This window comes from Chinchilla lanigera, unplaced genomic scaffold, assembly GCF_000276665.1.
Source record: "Chinchilla lanigera isolate Chin_1 unplaced genomic scaffold, ChiLan1.0 scaffold00051, whole genome shotgun sequence".
In the NCBI taxonomy this organism is placed as follows: domain Eukaryota; kingdom Metazoa; phylum Chordata; class Mammalia; order Rodentia; family Chinchillidae; genus Chinchilla; species Chinchilla lanigera.
Genome location: NW_004955452.1, coordinates 11016008 through 11035400, shown reverse-complemented (window position 1 = coordinate 11035400; position 19393 = coordinate 11016008). Strand labels below are relative to the sequence as shown.

General features: G+C 52.3%; 1 protein-coding gene across 1 annotated transcript in view; it reads right to left on the bottom strand.

Annotated features, from left to right (window-relative positions):
* The window catches only part of Kiaa1522 (KIAA1522 ortholog), a gene marked incomplete at its 5' end in the record, with an annotated part of 29530 nt that extends 10137 nt beyond the window's left edge, over positions 1–19393 (bottom strand). Inside the window, 1 exon segment of the mRNA XM_013519553.1 lies at positions 19238–19393. Within this exon segment, the coding sequence (XP_013375007.1) occupies positions 19238–19393 (156 nt within the window).

Genomic DNA, 19393 nt, shown 5'->3' with positions numbered 1-19393 from the left:
AAAAAAGAAAAGGCTTTAGGCAGAGTAGTGGGTTCCTGGAAACAAAGAAGAGGCCAGTGTGTCTGAATACATGGAGCAAAGGACAAAATGGCAGGAGGTGAGGTAGAAGTGGGCAGGAACCAGATCAGGTGGGCCCTGAGGCCTAGGCACAGTCTGGATTATATTCAGGGAGCTCCCAGAGAAGCTGAGACTATGTTTGTTTGTTTGTTTTGAGACAGGGTCTCACTGTGCAGTTCAGGCTGGCCTTGAGCTCACTTTGTAGCCTAGGCTGGTCTCAAAATCCCAACAATCCTCCTGCCTCAGCCTCCAGAGTGCTGGGATTACAGGCATGCGCCACCACGCCTGGCTGAAGCTGAGCCTATGAAGAAAGGAACTATAACATGCTCTACCCCAAACTCACCTGAAGACACTCCTCCCTTACTGCACCTGTCTGAGTCCTCAAAGATGTAGGAAGTCACAGTGGCTCCCAAGTTACAAGACCCCTCTGCAGGTGCTTCTACATTCATTGCACACCTAGAACAGGTCTTTCTTTCCTCCTTTCTTCCTTCCTCTCTCTCACTCTTTCTTTTTCAGGGTCTTGCTGTGTAGCCCAGGCTGGCCTCGAGTTCATGGCAACCCTCCTGCCTCAGCCTTCCAAGTGCTGGGATTACAGGTATACACAACCATGTACAGCAAATGGACCTTTGTGAGACCACTCGGTTGACCGCTCACTCTCTGGAGAACACAGTTTGTGGAGCTGAATATTATACATCACTGAAGTCTAAACACCCATCCTGAGTGGGTACTTTTACCTCCATTTTAACATGAGGAAGCCAGCAAGGGGCTTATGTTATGAAGCTGCTGATCTAGCCTCCACTATAAATGAGAGCAGCATTTCTACGCAGAACCTAAATCCAGAAACCATACTCTGTCCACTGTGCCAGCTGCAAACCTGACCTCCCCACTAAAGGAGAGTCGGGGGCCTCCACCACCCCTGCGAACTGGAGGTTTCTTGCTGCCCCAAGCCTCCCCCTCTTAGGCCAGTCCCGTCCAGTCCTCTTATCAGTCACCAAGGGAAAGAGCAGCAGACCCACACTTGCAGGGTGATTAACCCTTGCCAGGCACAGTGCCAGGGACTGGTGGAAGGCAAAGCACTGCCTCTGCCCTCACAGATCATGGGGCAGCCCTGAAGGCAGATACATGAAGGTACTTTCCTAGTAACTGATGGCTGACCTGTGAGCCCTGGGGAACCAGATTACTTCCCAGCTCTGGCTGGCTATAAAACCAGAGCCCTTCACCACAGGACAGCTGTCCTCATCTTCCCCCTAGCAAGGAAACAAAAGGCTCCCACTAAGTTGGGGAACATCAGCCTGTCCAGCAGATCACATCGGAGTCAAGGCCACAGCTACGAATTCCCCAGCCAGAACCAAGGCTCTCATATTTGATAACATCTGGTTGCCCTAGCAACACCCCTCCCTCGCCCCACCTACAACCTGGCCAGGGTTGCCATTCTGGGCCACCCTAGCACAGGTCTATACACCTGTGGCTTGCCTGGAGGGGACCCAGCAAGCAGAGTCTCAGCTGGAGGAGGGCACCTCACAGAGAAACTTGAGGTCCAGGGAGTGAAAGGACCTTGCCCCAAGCTCTCTGTTCTGGGGTTTTCTGCTTTGGTACAGTTCAGAGGTGCTGCCTGGGGCTAAGACCTTGAGGGAAGCTCACCTTGTGCATGAGTCACCCTTACCTGCTGGGTGGAGGAGGCTTCCGGGAGCTGCGATGACACCTGGCCCCCTGGCCACACCCCCAGTGTACAAAGCACAGCAGAAGGGTGCACAGGCCAGCTCAAGAGCCCAAGCACAGACCATGGGCAGGTGCGGAGGCATTCCCCTACAGAATGTCCCACTGCAGCTGGGCATGTTGTCGCACCCCTGTAATCCCAGCACTCAGGCAAGAGGTTTGCAACAAGTTCAAGGCCAACCTGAACTACCCAGTAAGACTCTGTGGCAAATAAACCAAAAACAATCTTTTTAATTTAAAAAACAGAATGTCTCATTGAAGCCACTTTGACAGGTGGACACTATCAGGACCAGGCACCCACAGAACACCCCCTCGCTACCCACTAGCCCAAATACACAGCCCAAGTGGCTGCACATACAGGAAGAAAGGTGCCTGTACCCACCATCCAGGGGGTTTCCCGAGCCTGCGGATAGGGAGGAAGCCAGGAGGGGCACTTGTGCGCATGCATCTGCACTTTCTTGGCAATAACTTCCATAGGGTGAGGCCTCAACCTGCCCCATTCCAGAGCAAGGGGTGGGGGTGGCGCACCCACAGGCAGGCAGGCAGGCCTGACTCAGAGGACAGGAATGAGAGGGGGAGGGCACAGCTGTCCAGGTGGCCTTGGCTAGGAGATGGAACCCTCTGAGTCAACCAAGCCTGTCCCTCCATCCCTTGTTCCTGTCCCTGCTTCCCCTGGCCAGCCCTCCAGCCAAGATTCAGAGTGTTCAGAAGTCCTTATCTGAACCCCTCACTGTACAGGTGAACAAATGAAACCCAGGGTGCCGGGGTTTCCTCAGGTCACAGGGTCTAGGGCCAGGAGCAGAACCAGGAGTGTGTGAGGATTTTATCTCAGAAAGACAAGACAAAGGGAAAAGAGCATAACAAACTTTCAGGTGGAAGCATTTTTTATTCTACTACCTAAAAGGCATGGGTGAAGTTTCCTTCTCACAAAGGCATATAGGCGGCTGGGCTCAAGGGCAAGTGACAGCCTTGCTCAAGGTCACCCAACCAGGAAGAAGGGCAGATCCCACATGTGGACTTGGGTCTCACTCCAAATCTCTTAGCAGTCCTTCATCTGAGAAGATCAGTGGGTAAAGGGGGCCAAGGTCTCAGTCCGACCCTGCCCTAAGAATGGGGAGCTCCGCACGCCACCTCTGCAGGAGAATCACTCTCCCTTCTCTTAATGTCCAGCCCCATCCCGGCAGGGCAGAGCTGACAGGCCAGGCCGGTTCTAAGGTAAATAATGGGGGACAGGGAGTGCCCGGAGCAGGGTGGGGAGGATCCCATCCCATAGGGTGCCCTGGAGGAATGGGCAGCAGTGCAGGGAGGAATTAGCTACAACAATATTAATAAATGTCATACTGAGTTTCCGGGCCAGCATTTTCTCCTGACAATGACATAATAATCCCTTTCGGCCAGGGCACAATTCTGAGTTTCCAAAGCTTTCTTTTGTTCCTTGAAGGCATGATTATCCCTATTTTATGGATGCCAGAGAGGCAGCCACCATGAAATCAAGAGAGAAAAGTGTCGGGAATCAAGGGGTCTGGATTTCAGACCTAAAATAAATAAATCACCCTCGCTGGGCCTCAGTCTCCTCCTCTGTAAAGTGGGACTAACACCCACTTCACAGCGTAGCTGGGGAACCTCAACAAAACCATGTAATCAAGGGTAAACTCAGAAAGTATTGTATCAGAGCAAGCCTCTGCCTGTCTAGGAGATGGGGGCAGGAGAAGCCTTTCCCCTTACACTATGACAACAAACCAGCATTTACTGAAGGCCGACTCAAGGAAACCCGGTCTCACTAAATCCCTCTCCACACAGAGGTCTCCAAAGGCCCAGTGACTTGCCCAAAGTCATGCAGCCAGGGCAGTCAGGACTGAAGCCCCGCTGACCAGCTGTAAACCGCTGTTCTTCCCATACCACCCACTGCCTCCATCCCACCCACTTCCGGAGCTCTCCTCCAATCTCAAGTGGAGTTGAGGGCCATTACAGATAAGGCCTGATAAGGGACACTTAACAACAGCTCCCTATCTCTGCTCAGTGACCTGCCCTATCTGGCAGCCCTAACCTTGGTTGGGAGGAAAGGAAACTGCAGGCCCAGACCACACGTATCTGACTGCCTTCCTTGGTAGTCGAAGTCCTAGGTTTGAGCTCTGCTGCCTTTTAACTGTAGCTTGACCCTCCGCCAGACGCTGCCCTTTTCTGTTTCTTCCTGTAATCTGGAAGAGCTGGAGAGATGATCTACGCCCTCTGCACACATGTGTAACTCTGGCCCTCAAAGGAGCACAGTCACTCCTCACGTAGGGTCCAGACCCAGCAGGAAGGGGGTTCAGCTTATCTCAGATCCCTCAGATCAAAGATGTACCGGCAAGGCCTTTATCTGGAAGCCCAGGGCTCCCACAGACAAGTCTGGATATCACACAGCGGGTCACAAGTCTCCCCCAAAGGAAGGGGAGGAGGGAGGAGCTGCAGGGTGGAGGAGAAGAGGGCCTTCTCTAAGCTGTGGAACCTGCCAAAGACCTAGACCCTTCCTATCTACCATGGGAAAGGATGGAAAGAATTCCCAGCAGCCTGGCTCTACCAGTGTCTTCCCTGTCTTCCCATATGTGAGATGGGAACTCCAAACCCAACACAGAGGGCCGTGCGTGTAAACCTGCGCAGACAAGGCACCATGGGAACTGGGAGGGGGTGGGATGGTGGGTGGTTCTCCCTGGGCTCCCAATTTACATCCTGTACCACCACCGCCCCAAACTGCTCACGCTCAGCTGGTCTGGGGAGGGGAGGGTTGAATTCCTGAGACCCAAAGCCAAATACAATCCCAGCAGGTTAGTGGGTGAGTCTTTCCAGCATAGGAGAAGCCTTGCCTCACCCACTTTGACCCTTCCCTACCCTCCAAGGGCATTTGAACCAGGGAAGAAAAAACTCTTCCTGAGATCTTCATTTCCCCTTCCCACCTGCTCCCTCTCCACACTCTTGGGGGCTTCAGTGCTTAGTTCTCAACTCCCCATACAGGGTCCACTAAATCCCACACCCTGCCCCAGGCCTCTGCCCAGACGCCACACAATCACAACATGAAAGTCATTTATCCCTGAACTGGTTAGGGGCACAGGCTCTGTAATCTCACCAGCTTGGTTGGGTGTTTGTGTGTGACACATTGAAGCCAGGGGCTTCACACTGAGCCACATCTCTAGCCCGCCCTCTTTTGCGGGGAGGGTTATTGGTACACTTTAGATGCACGTAACACTCATCATAGGGGATTTGTACCTGAACATGATATATCTTGCTGCTTTTTTTCCCATTCTCCTCCCCTCCACTCTTTTCTATTTTTAGGCAGGGTCTCTGAGTCTCTAAATTGCCCAGGCTGGGCTCAAACTTGTAATCCTTCTACCTCAGCCTCCCCGACTGCTGCGATTATAGGCATGCATCATCAGACTGGGCTGGTTTTGTTTTCGTTGCAGGGGGAGTATCTGGTTATTTTTTGTGGGTTGTTTTTTTTTCTGTTGTTTTTGTTTTTTTTGTAATACTGGAGATTGAACCTAGGAGCACTCTACACTAAGATATATTTCCAGCCCAAGTTATACCTCCATCCCTTTTTTAAAATTTTGAAACAATCTCACTAAATTGCCCAGGCTGGTCTTGAACTCCTGCCTCAACCTCCCAAGTAGGTGGGATGAGTCCTTTCCCCCAGGACCCAGGAAGGCTTGGTGATTTTGTTTTGTTTCGTTTTTGTTTGTTTGTTTGTTTTTGTTTTTCTCCGGTACCGGAACCGAACTCACGACCTTGCACTTGCCAGGCAGGCGCTTTGCCGCTGAGCTAAATCCCCAGCCCTTTGTTTTGTTTTTTGAGACAGTCTCTCTCTGTAATTCAGGCTGGCCTTGAACTCACTATGTAGCCCAGGCTGGCCTCAAACTCACAGCAATCCTTCTGCCTCAGTTTCCTGAGTGTTGGGATTACAGCGTCTGGCAAAGCTTGATTTTGAATCGCAATTCAGCCTTGCTATGTGGCCCTGTATAAGCGACTTCACTTCTCTTGACCACCAGCTTTCTCATCTATGCTATAAGAACAATGTCTATGCTTCCTGGACTGTCAACAGACAAGAGTTAGCATAGGGCTGTATTTTTATCTCCGCATTAACATCTCTGCTACCACCCTCCCCCACCCCACCCCCAGCCAAGCAGCCCTGAGTACCACACCTCCACAGCATTCTGGTCCTTATTCCCAACATCTGATTAAGCCCAGGTTCTGTGAGTGGTGCTGCCTCTGCAAGTGTCTCAGTAGAGGCCACGCCTCTCGCCCCACAGCCCCCACCCTGTCCCCGGCCCTCACCTTATCACCTCTCCCCTGGATTACTGCAATAGCCTCTGAGCTTCCACTCTCACCACCCTACCTCCAACCTGTCCTGCCTGCACCCGCCCTGGCCCTGGAGCCATCTCCCTAACACACCACTATTGTGGGCTCCTCCCTTGCTCAAATACCTTCACTGGCTCCCTATGGCCTGTAGACTTCACTCCTGTACGGCTCCCTTGCGATGTCTCGCTCTTCTTCCAACTAATCAAATGATTAAGTACTTAAGCTCCAATCCCACACCTGGGCCCATAGCAAAACCTGAGGAGGCCTTAGAATCCTCAAGATAAGTAAAACCAAAACCACTGTCACTTACATTAACCATAGAATCTCTTCTCTTCCCAGGAACAAGGAAGAAACCTCACTTACTTTTCTCTCCTATCTCTATGCTCAGCCCCAACTGCTTACCTTTGCTTGAGAACATATTCCACAGCTGCAACAAATCGCTAGCTGTGTTATCTCACTGAATCAATGATTCAGGACTAATTTCAATCTTTCAGTTACTTCAAAGGCCAAATTAACTTCACCTCAGTTTTCAAAAGCTGACCCCCAACCCAGAAGCTTTAGATATATAGCCTGGACCTTTCTCTAGCCCCTACACCTCTGCGTCGCCTTAACAATGATTTCTGGTGTTTTAGGAACATCTTGCAGCCTAGCTAACAGCTGAGTTGCAGAAGGAGCTGGATGTACACAAGGGTTGACGGTAGCCCTATGTCTCTTCATCAAGGGCCAGCACACCTGCTCTTTTTTTTTTTTCTGTAAACACACCTTTTTTTTCTTTCTCCTCCATCATAACTAGTCACAAGTCCAGGCCGACAGCTGGTTCTCAGGAAGCCATCAGATTATAGTGGCCACCATCTATAGGGAGCCCAGCCTCAGCCCTACTGGCTCAGTGCAGATTTTGGAAGGAGTCAGGTGGGTACATCCAAGACTTCAGAGCTGCCTGGCAGGGAGACTACTGGTCTCTCAGCAACACCCACATTCTGAGGAATCCTTAGAAAGCTTACATGAAATTAACACTTTTCCTATTAGTGATCTTCATTATTATTGCGCAAACCTCCGTATCCCAAATGACCTTGCACAAAGCCCTTTTCTCCTAGACTTCAGTCTCTTGGTCAATGAAATGTCTAGCCAGAACTGTAAGGGTCCCTAGAAGTCGCCTATGTTGCTTCCCTAATTTCACAGACAGGTCCCCTTAGGAGCCAGGAAAGTGAAAGGAATCTGCGCAAGGTCACTAGTGCGTGTGCAGAGCCACAATGAAAACACAGACCCCTCCTTCCGGGCCAGGCTCTTCCCATGGCCCATCGTGTGGAGGGCTGATGGAGGGATGAGCTCATCAGACTCCCGTGCTGAATCTCTAGGAATGTGGGCCATGCTGGGCTACACGGATGGATTCTCCCACCACAGCAAGCCCCCTCTACCCCACCTCTCCTCACAGTCTCATGTTCCTAAACCAGCAGGTAACCCTAGGGTGCCTGCCACTGTTGAAGGTCCCTATCTTGAGGATATCGTTCTGAATCCACCACTTCGCCCCTCCCCCTTCCCTGTATTTACAAAGTGAGAAAATCAGGCACCCTAGACGGCCCCTCCTCCAGCACGCCTTGGGACTATCTCGGGGACAGCCTGAACTGCCGCACTCGCTAGGGGAAACAGGAATGCCATCTCAGCCTTGGGGGTGGAGGCTTTCCCCATTCCCTACCCCCAACCCTGGGAAGCAGGAATGTGACCCGCGGAGGGATCCCGCAGCCCGCAGGGAAGGGTTGCTGCGTTCCAGCTCGGTGGCTGCATTGAAAGGGGGGAGATACGGAAGCGACCTCGGGGCCTGCGGGGGAGGGCTGGGGTACAAGAAGAGGACGCGGTGGCGTGGTGGGGGTGGGGAGGGAGCCTAGAGAACCAGTCTGACTCTCGGTCGCGCCAGATGGAGGCGGTCCTGAGCCTCCAACCCTGGTTTCCTGCCTCTCCCCTCCACCTTTGTCTCCCCACCCGACTGCAAACTTTCAGCGTGTTGGGGGCTCAGGCCTGAGGAACAAGTGTGTGTGTGAGTGCCTCAGGGTCTGCCTGTGAGCCCGACGAGTCTGGCTGGTTGTGTAGCTGTGAACCTTCGTGTCCATCTGTGTGCCTAGCACGCTGGGCAGCCCCATCTACCTGACTGCAGGTGTCTGTGTCTCATTCTGCGCGTGGGTGTAGTTCGTGTGGCCGTGTAAGCAGTATGCATCGGTATATGTACCTGTGTTTCTGGATCTGTGCGTCCTACTTGAGCCGATGTAGGCGACTGTGTACATGATTTTTGTCTCTGCATGTCCCTACATCTGAGGGACATGTGTCCTGTGTATATGCGATCATGTGAAATGTGAACATGTACGTGTGCCCGTCCGGGGGCATCAGTGTGTATGTGTGTCTTCATGTGCATGTGAGGGGTGGGGTCTGCGCGGGGATTCCCCGCCCCCATACTCACGCCCACCAGGCCCCGGGAGGGGGCAGCAGCGGAGGCGACCGCAGCAGCAGGGAGACCCTCCTCCCAGCCTGCCCCGCCCCCACCCCCTACCTGCGGGCCGCTTCGCCGACCGCCCGAACCGCCAGAAGCTGCGGACCCGGGGACCACTGGGGGCCTTCCTCTTGTGGTGTGAGTTCCCCATGGTGGGCGCAGGAGCTGGCGCGGGAAACCGAGCGCGGCCCTGCCAGCCCGGCCGCCGGGCCCGCAGCCCCGGGAGGGAGGCAAAGAGACGCGCGGACGGCCACCGCCGGCGCCCCCAGCCCAGCGCGGCCACGCCCCCGCGCCTTGGGGCCAATGGCTAGATCGGGGCGGGGCCAGAAGAGGGCGGGGCCTGGCGAGCTTCCCGTCGGCTCCGCCCCTCCCGAGACCGGGGAGACCTGCTGAGCCGCCCCGCCCTGAGCGCTCCGGGAAAGGTTGGCTGGTCCAGGTGGGGCAGGCTGATGGCCTGCTCTTCCGGCCGAGGAGCTGCCTCTCTGAGGCCCGCAGTGGAGCTGGGAGAACCGGGGGTCGGCCTCCAGACAGGCGGAGTTTGGAGCCCCCCCCACCGCTGCTGCAGTAGCCCACCAGCCACCACCCCGTCAGTGTCACGTGCCTTTGTGTGTATCTCCTGTCTCTCTGCCTGTGTGTACAAATGTGTGGAACTGACTCTTTCTATAGTGTGGTGTATAAAATAATAGTAGTATCCTTTTTTTAAAAAAAGCTTATGTGCCAGGCACTGTGCTACCCGCTTTGATGTATTACTTAATTTAATCCACAAAACAATTCCGTAAGGTAAGTATGTCCATTATGTTCATTTTACTGACAGGGAGGTGGTAACTTCCTTGAAGTTACCTGACTGGCCCAAAGTCTACCAGCATTAAACTGCATAGCTAGGATTCAAATCCAGGGTGACTCCAGCACCCACTGCTCCAGCCACCACCTCTTCATGTATCTCCAAATGACCTTAAAGGAGGGCAGTGGTTGGACATGTGTGTACATGTGTCTTTCAATGTGGCTGTGTAGTTGTGTAGCCCTGTACATATCTGTGACCCTGAACATGTAGGTTTATGTGTGTATGACTACATCCATGTCACTGAGGCTATTTTCACATCTGAATGTGTGCTTTTATGTATTTACTTATATAATTATTACCATTTCTCGTAGGGTGGTTGGCTGTCACTGACTTCTGTATTTGAGTGTGTAACAGTCTATCTGTTTGCATGTATGTGTAAATATGTTTGTCTATAAAACTGTGAAAGTCAGGTGTGGTGGCACTTGGGAGGCTCAGCCAGGGGAATTGTCATGAGCTCAAGACCAGCCTAAGCTACATAGTGAGTTCAAGGTCAGCCTGAACTGCATAGAGACCCTGTCTCAAAAAAAAAAAAAAAAAAAGAGTATGGAATTAAGCCAGGCATGGTGGCGCATTCCTGTAATCCCAGCAGGAGGCTGAAGCAGGAGGATTGCAAGTTCTAAATTGCCTGGGCAATTTAGCAACTTTGAGAATACCTTGTTTCAAAAAAGAGGGGCTGGGGCCTGGGGATGTAGCTCAGCATTCAATCCCCAGGATCCCCCAAAACAAAACAAAACAAATCCTATGTAATTAGGGATAGGGTATGTCTCTGTAGTAGGGTATGGCTTGTCTACCATGTCAAGGCTCTGGGTTTGATCCCAGCACTAAAACATCAAATGTTTTGTTTTGTTTTTTGGTTTGTTTGTTTGTTTGTTTTTGGTACCAGAAATCAAACTCATGACCTCAGGCTTAGCCAGGTAAGCACTTATGCCAGAGCTACATCCCCGGCCCAGCACTAAAACAAAAAAGTACACTTTTGTGTATCAGTATGCAGTTGTGGTTGTTGAGGTGTGGTTGTTGAGTATATCTGTCTCTATAAGTGGTTTGTGCTGTGTGTGTGTGTGTCTGCATGTGTAAACAATGGAGCTTGCAGGTAAACATGTGAAACCATCCCTGTCTTCATGCATCTGTGAGTTGTGTGCCCCTCACTCATCTCACCTTACATAAGTCTTTATTTTATCAAAGCCCAAACTAAACCTTGCCTCCTCTGGATGCTTTCTAGGCTGCCCCCAGCTTCTACCTCTGTGTCTTCACAGGTGCTCTCATGCCCAGGGACCTGGCCAGGGCCCCACAGTCTAGGCAGTGACTGTCCTTCACCATCAGTCTGTCCAGTCTCTCCAACTAAGGGCAGCATGGTATAGCAGAGAGCGCACTGGGCTGAGAGTCCAGAACCATTGGTTCTACTCTCCGTACATTTACCCTTTCTGCCAGGTCGACAAACCCCAAGCCCCTTCACTACACCATGCTGCCTCTTATGTGTAGTGGTTGTCCATGCTGCCCTCTTATGTCAAGATGCCCTGATTCCTGTTTGCAAACTGGGAGTGTCAAAGATAACCACAACCCTCCCTGAGTCCCATTCCTTCTAAGAGTCTAAAGTCAGGACCAAGGATATAGCTCAGCAGCACAAGTGCCTGCCTAGCAAGCACAAGGTCCTGAGTTTGATTCCCAGTATCCAAAAAAAAAAAAAAAAGAGTCTAAGGTTGACAACATTGAAATCACAGAAGGGCTGGCATTTATTTGTGCCTAGAACATACCACACACTGTGTATCAAGCTTCATGCCCCAGTCTCTGCTTTGCGAAGAGAAGAGGGTCTTAGTGGTGAAGCCAGGAGAGACTTTACAGATCTGCTAGTATAACACAATCATGCCAGCTTGAACCACCAGTGGTATGTGCACGACTGTCCCATTGGGAGGCTTGTACTACTGGTGGTACAAATGGATCTAATCACTTTATCAGTCTTTTTCTAATAATAAAAAGCCATCTTATGAGACAGTCATGCCGGATGTTGTGACACACACCTGTAATCCCAGCACTCGAGGCTGAGGCAGGAGGACTGCTGGAAGTTATGGCCAGCCTGGGCTACAAAGTGAGTTCAAGGCCAGCCTCAACTGCATAGTGAAACCCTGTCTTACAAAAAAAAAAAAAGCCAAAAAAAAAAGGAGACAATCATGCATGTACTATGAATGGTTTAAGTCACCCAGCAGTGAGACATATGAATTACAGCCCCATCATGAAGGTGTTCATTCCCTTCATTTACAGACGGGGAAACTGATGCCCATAAAGGAAGCAGGAGGTGTGAAGGAGCAGAGGGAACATCCAAAGGAAAAGAACAAACCCCTTGTCATGAGTTCAGTGAGAATGGGTAAGCAAAGCATCTTGAAGGCTATTTGGAATGTAGCAGCTACCCTGGCCACCAGAAGCCTTGCAGGCGCGGCCCTGTCCCCCAGGTCAGTCTCATCTCTGATCGTACCCTCCTTCCCCACCCTCAGAGCTCCAGCCACTCCCTTAAACTGCCTGCCACTCCCTTAGAGCGCACCTCCAACCCTCCACACCTGCTCTCTCTTCCATCCTCCCTGGAAGATGCTTCTTCATCCTCCTGGTTCTGCTCTCCCATGCAGCCCCCTTCCCTGACTCAGTTCTCTGTGCTCCCAAACTCCCAAGTGCTAACTGTGACCACACCCCAGAGCTGCCCAGCACCTGTGTGATACCATCCCAGAGCTTTCCTCAACATATCAGTTTATGTTGGCGTTTACCTTTCCAAACAGAAGAGTTTCTTCAGAGTACAGACTTGGCAATCCCAAGCTCAACACACAGTAAGTAGGTGTCGCCTGAATGTTGCCTAGCAACTGGTAAAAGTGGAGATGGTGGGGCTTGCATACTCGTGTAGAAGCCATAGTGACACTTGTAACTGGTGTTGGTGGCTGGAGGAGGCAGTGATAACGGCACCTAAGTACTCTCCTTACAAAGGCAGTGCCTGCGTGAGAAGTACTGCCCACAGCTCAGAGCTTGAGAGGCCGGGTCTGGAGCGGGCAGCAGTACCTAATGGGGAAGGCATGTGCATCAGAACTCCAGGAACTGCTCAGCACGGGAGTTTTGACCTGCTCCGTTTCCGACCTGAGCTGGTTCACCCCTCCTTAGGCAACTTGGTGGTCCCCCACTCCCGGGAGGTCACCATATTGATGCCGAACTTAAGTGTGGACACCCGACTGGCATAGCGCACTGGAGATATAGCTCAGTGGTATAAGTGCCTGCCTGGCAAGCACAAGGTCCTGAGTTCGATTCCCAGCACCACAAAAAACAACAACAACTAAAAACAAACAAACAAACAAAAACTCCAGGAACTGCAAGGTGAGGCTTTGGTGCTTTGCTGTGAGGTTTGTTGTTATTTTGGTCATTTTTTTTCTTCTTCTTTTTTGGTGCCAAGAATCCAACTCACAACCTTGCACTTGCCAGGCAAGCACTGCACCACTGAGCTATTCCCCAGCCTGGCTTTTGTGCTTTGTGACCTCTTAGAGAACAGTGTTACAGAAATTTGCAGGAGAGGACATCCTACATGGACAGGAGGCCCTATGGTCATCTCCCTCTCAAACCCCAGGAGCCTCATGGGTATCATGCACTTTGCCATAACATGTGGATTGTTTTGGTTTGGTTTGGTTTGGTTTGGTTTGCTGTACTGGGTGTGTGATGCTAGGGCCCTTCTTATTTTTTATTTTGTGATGGGGTCTTGCTAAGTTGCTAAATTACCCAGGCTGGGTTGGAACTTGCCAGGGTGCTGCTCCAAGCTCCACGAGTGCTAGGATCCCAGGGCTGCACCACCATGCCCAGCTCCAAGATGCAAGTTTAAAGCCTGTGCAGGCTAAGCTGTGGATATGGCCGTTCCACGCCAAGCATAGAGCTGGCCACCAATGGACAGTCCTCTGACGAACCAGCCCCCAGGACTGGAGCATAAGGGTGCAGAGTGGGAGATGATAAGGAAAGTGGAAGATTTTACTCCTGCCCGAGGAAGCAGCTTTCACCTCCTTCCTTCCCAGGTCAGTCAAGGAGATGGAGGTGGCCCTGGGGTCTGTACATGGAAGGTGTGTGTACCTGCTCTCCCTATCCCACCATGCTTACTTTGGCCCAAACAATGTACAATACCTCCTCTATTCACTTTCTTCAGCATGTGACAGGCCAGGAGCAGCTGAGAGGGCTTTGAGGGTTTGGGGAGTGGGGATTTCCAAGGGGGGAGGTGCTGAGGGGAGGCTCTGCTCTGCCCTGGGCTGAGAACAGCATGTAGACTTTTCGGGCCACAGAGTTCAGCCCCCCCACTTAAGCAGCAGGGGAGCACACACGACTCAGGGCCCCTCCCGGCCTGTGGGGAATTTCCAGCAGAAGGACGAGAGCTAGGAGGCCCTGAAGGTGCCTGAGGTAAGGGAGGGGAGGGAGCGGGGAAGAAATAAAGCTCCCTTGGCCTCCCTTCCTTCCAAGCTCTTCCCACTCCGAGAGAGGCTCCTCCCTGGGAAGGGCTTCTCCTGTTTGAAGTTTGAACAAAACAGTAAGGAAGCTGAAATCAGACCAGCAGGTGTGGGCTCCCCTTCTGCCTGTAAGGCTGGCCACTGTGGCCTTGAATGAGTCACTCCCTCCTGTGGGCCTCAGCTGCCCATCTGTATGTATCATGAGGGCTCCTCGTGATATCTGAGACCATCAACAATGAACACCTAAGATCCAGAGATGGCCATGCTTGGATCCAGGTTGGATCGCTTACGGCCAAAGGCACTCAGTGCCAGGCCCTGTGTTGGGCAGGGCAGAGGGGAGGGCCAGTCAGCCCTGCCTGTGCTCTCAGGGCATCCAAATAGTGAAGTACGGCCACCCCTGTGCTCCACTGAACCCCAAGAACCAGCTGGCCCCACCCCCCAGCAAGCATCCTGCCTGATTCCTGTGCTTCAAGCCCCTGACCCCACCTTTCCCTCGTCCTAGAATTCTAGCTCAAATGTCACTGCCTCAGGAAGCCATCCCTGATCTCCCTCAGAGGTCCCTGTGCTTCCTCTCTGGTCACTTTCTAGCCCTTAATTACTTTTGAAGCATCTGGTTACCATGCTCAAATTGTGAGGTTGGTTCAGGAGGACTGAGACCTTGACTCTCTTGTTTATCCCCAGGACAGTGCCCAGGACATAGAAGATACTTAATATTTGTGAAATAAATGAGGCTCCTCCTTTCCGGACCCAAGGCAGACAATGTCCATCCTTTAACAGCAGCTGGATGGAGGTAGGCAGAGCAGCCACCTTGTCACATTCTTGTTGAGATCCCCAGACCCATCTCTACTGATGTATCACATAGCAGAAGGAACCCTGCTGCCATTATGTACACTGGCCCAGGCCCCAAGCTAAGAAGACTGAGATGCCTCGACCTAAGAAGAAGATAGCCATAAAATCAAACACTGCAAAACTCCAAATCTCTTAAACACCCTGCTGTAGAATCTGAGGGCAGCAGTTTTCCCTGAGAGTATCATAAAGATGAGGCTACTAGAACTGGGCCTTGAGAGATGAATAGTAGTTCACTGAATTGACTGTTATTTTTTTTTTTTGAGACAAGGTCTTGCTATGTAGTTCAGACTGCCCTTGAACTCAGTAGGCAGCTCAGGCTGGCCTCAAACTCATGGTAATCCTCCTGCCTCAGCCTGCCAAGTGCTGGGATTACAGGTATGCACCACCATACCTGGCTAGGAATTTACTGATTGAAAAGTGAAAGGAAGGAAGCACATGCTAAGCAGGTGAGCAGCACATGCAATGACAAGGAATGTAAAAATGCATGGAGCACACACCCTCCTGTGATGTCCAGGCCACTGGGTCTCCATCTCTTGTGTGGCTGTCCAAAGGGAGGCTCTCCCTTCCTGGACACAGCTCCATGCCCGTGCTCATCCCTCAGCCCTAAGTTTGCACCTTCAAGCCACTCTGAAATGCACAGGCTCTGAGAACCACCAACATTAAACTTCATCTTTAGCAAGACACAGCATGGCTGGCTCACAGTGAGGCAGGCTTGCTCGAGGCCATACAGCAGAGCAGATCTCAAACTCTGATCTTTTGCAGCCCCATGCCAAGGACAGTCCTCCCTTGGCAGTTGGCCAGAGGGAACATGGGGTCCAGGGTGAGTTCATGGGCTGATGTCTACTGGGCCTGGCAGGGTGGCTCCTGAATTCTCAAAAGCAGAGCTATCTCCACTTCTGCCTTCAGCCACTGCCTGAGAGAAGTCCTAGGTGTGGCGCCGTCTCTTTCCCCAATGGCGGTCCTGTCCAAGTCTCCACAGTGGTTAGTGCTTTCACAGTCAGAAAGTCACCCAACAGCTTGTTATTTTGTTTGGGCAGTGTAGCCTTTGGGGACAGATGGAGTGGCTCTGTCATTGCCATGCTATGACATCACTACCACAGGGGCAGGGACTTCAGCTGTCCTGTCCTCGGGTATTCTCATCACTTTGAACAAGGCCTGACACTGACACTGCACAGGGGCATAAAGCATGAAGCCTGGTGACCTTGCGCAAGTTGCTTGCATCTTCTAAGAGGGCCTTTTTATCCCCTGTACACAGGGATAACTGCTCACTTCCCAGGCCGGTATGAGGACAACAGAAGGTGACCTATCATCCTGGCAAAAAGCAGCCTTCCTGCTACTTCTCCTCCCCTTCCACACCCAGCTCACTGCCTCCAGAAAGTCTCCCCTGATTACTTGCTGGGCCCCAGCCCTGGCAGTAATCCCAGAAACGCCAGAAACACTTCCTCCCCACACACTTGTCTAGAGTCCAGGTGATATTTCTGGAAAATAAAGATTGGGGGGGAGGTGTTTTGTTTTATTTAACTTTTTTTTTTAACATGAGTCCTCAGGCAAAGATAAGACTCCACCTTCTATGAATCTCCTCAGTAATAACCAGCAGTATGGGTCAAAGAGCTGTAACCATGGATCAGGATGAACTCCGCTAATGCCCAAGTGCTCAGTTTCACAACAGCAATCGGACCACGCTCCTCAGTTCACAAAGCACTTTCATGTCTGCTACCTAGCTGGGTCCTTGGAACGCCCCTGTAAAGCCAAGGCTTATTATCCTTGTTTTTCAGCTAGGGGAAGTGAGGTTTGGAGGGATGACAAAACATAAACACAAGAATGGCAATGCTTTGCGTTTCTAGAGTGACTTCTCTTTCAAATACTTTTCATTCTTCGAGAATCTTGGAGAGAGAAAGGTCATAGACTTATGTTCAGAGGCTCAGTCACCTGTGTGAGAAAGTCCTCGCCTTCCCTGTGAGATAGTCATGCAATCTGTGAGCCCATAGGGAAGTTGCTTATCCACTGTCACGGGGCTTTATAGAAGCTAAGCCAAAATATAAATTTTCATTTACCCGGCTGATACCCTCCCTGACTCTATTAAATGCCTTCACTTCTCTCTTGGGCCACTTCCCATCTGCAGAATGAGCTGGATCAGAAGATCTTTAAGGCTCACTCCCATTCTGTATCCTTCAGAGAGTCATGAAAATAGTACTGTACCAGTTTTGGGAGTCAGGTGACTTGAGTGTAGATCTGAGTTTGGTCAAATCAATCATGCAGTGTTCCTGAGCCTCAGTTTTTTTCAACTGCAATCGGGATCTCATGAGATAATGAACACAGGGGCTCCTGACACATTCAGAATAATAAATGTCAGATTTCCTCTCTTCTGCTAAATCTGTGCAGGGCAGTGAGGAAAGCAGGGAACTCGTGAAAGACTAGAGTCAAAATTCCATTACAAGCTGAGTTTCCATTTCCTAGTAGGAGAGTCAGATGACAGGGGATAAGACCTGCATTTCTTAGGTCTTTGGTTCAAAGACTGGAATGGAAGAGATAATAATTTTCCCAGCAAAGGCCTCTGACCTCCCAGGAATTCTCTGTGTGTGCCTTCTCCATCTCCCCAATCTCCATTCTGAACATTCTCTCTGAAAGAGTTAATCCTTCCTTGGGCTCCCGCTTCCTGGCCAGTAGTCCCAGTGGAGATTAAAGAGATCAGATTTTTGTTTCTCCTAATAAACAGAAAAGCGGGTCCAGGCAGGTGACAAGGAAACAATTACAATAATAGGAGGCTGGAGCAAAAAGGAACCGGACTTCCCTGAGCTATACCTGGGGCCACCTCCAGACCTGGGAAAACAATAGCTAGGAGCAGAGGTGCTGCCCATGCACGTGGGCGCAATCAGGCTGACCTGCTGCCCAGAAAGCCTAGTGCCACCCAATACCAAACACAAAGCAAAGGAGACCTGGCCATCGACTCAAGGAGCCAAAGCCCAGGCTGTCAGAGGAGGAACCTACTGGCTTATACTATCTTCAGCCCCTACCTCCAGGTAGGAACCCTGGGAAGAACGGTTCACAGGCCCGAGTACACTACCAGCAAACTAAACTGCTTCCTACTAGTCTCGATAGTCTGACCACAATCCACCCTATTGCAGTTCTGACCCATGCCCTCCTGAGCGAGATGAGGATAACTGCACCCTGAACCTCAGTGGAGCAGCCCTGGGACTCAGGGCTCCCAGCCCCCCATGGGAGAGCTGCAGGGCGTTCGCAAACACTCCTCACCCAAACCTCCCCTCGGGGCTTGGCCCAACCACCCCAGCCCCGGCACCCGGGCTTCTCTTTGTGGCTGGGCCTGCAAGGGGAGCAGGGCCCTTATCCAAAAGGAAGATCATGCTGGATGCAATCGCACAACAGGCTTTCCACCCTCTTCCTGACCCCTAAAGTGTTCCTTCTACTTTTCCTCCAGAGGACGTGGCTAAAGGACACCAGAAGAGTAAACACAGGAGGCATGGGATGAGCCCACACACCCCACCATTTCCTCACCTCCAGCACTGCAGAAGGAGCAAAGGAAAAGTAGACTTCCAAAGCTGTAAGCCCCACCCTCCTGCAGAAACTGAAGCCCTCCCCACCCAACAGAAGACAAAAAACGGAAAGAGCAAAACACCAAGCAAGTGGCTGAGAGTAAAGTAGTAGGGATGAGCCTGGTCAGCTTGCCCTCCTGGCAGGCTCCCCACCGTTCAGGCCAGAGATGGTGATCAGCGGCTCAAACTCAGAAAGATTAGGAAAGAGGTCTGTATTTTAAGTACCCGCCCCAGCCCAGGTACAGCCTTCCCAATTAGCTTGGGCCTCAGTTTCCCCATCTGTAAGCACCCCTTCAACCCCGGCAAGCACCTGGCAGGGCTGGAGGAAGGAGAGATGGGGAGGGGCTGCTGGTTCTCCAGACAGTGAGGATGGTGAGCTCACCACCCCAGGAGGTGGATGTTTGCGGTTTGGCCCAGGTGTGTGTGGGGGGGTTATGATCAGGTGGGAAAAGCTAACACCGTCCACCTAAGGCATGCTAAGCCCCCAGATGAGTCCTTTGTAGAGTTGCAAACCCAGACCAACTGCCCACCTGAGGGCGGAAACTCCTTTTGAGCGCAACTGGCCTTCTGGGCCCAGAAGGACCCTCACCAGAGAACCAAGGCCACCTGCCTCTCCCACTGGCCCCAGTCCAGAGTCAAGTCTCTGACCCCCTGACTCAGCACAGGGCAGAACCTGCGTGAGTCTGACTGCGGGAGGGGAAACGCCAGGCTGCCAGCACTTCCTGCCGAAGCCCAGGGGTCCCTGCCACGGCGGCTGGGGGGTCTCCTCCCCTCTGAGTGGCGCGGGCATAGCCTGGGATGGGGGCGCAAGGGAGGGGTGCTCGGGCGGAGCTTAGGACTCTTCGCTCCCGCCGCACCAGGGCTTGGGGCTCAGCCCCTCCAGCACACCTTGACCCGGGTGGAGCCACCCGGCCGCCCCAGCGCGCCCGGCGCTCAGCCCAGCCCAGGTGTCCGGCCGCCTCACCTCGGCCTTTGCCCTTGGCCTTCTTGGTCCTGTCGTCCGCCTTCTTCGCGCGGAGGGCAGCGGGCTCGGTGCCCTCGCTCCCCGCCGCCTTCTTCTTGCGCCGCTTGCCCCGCAGCCAGCTGAAGGCGCGGCGGAGGCCCGACGCGCCCGAGCGGG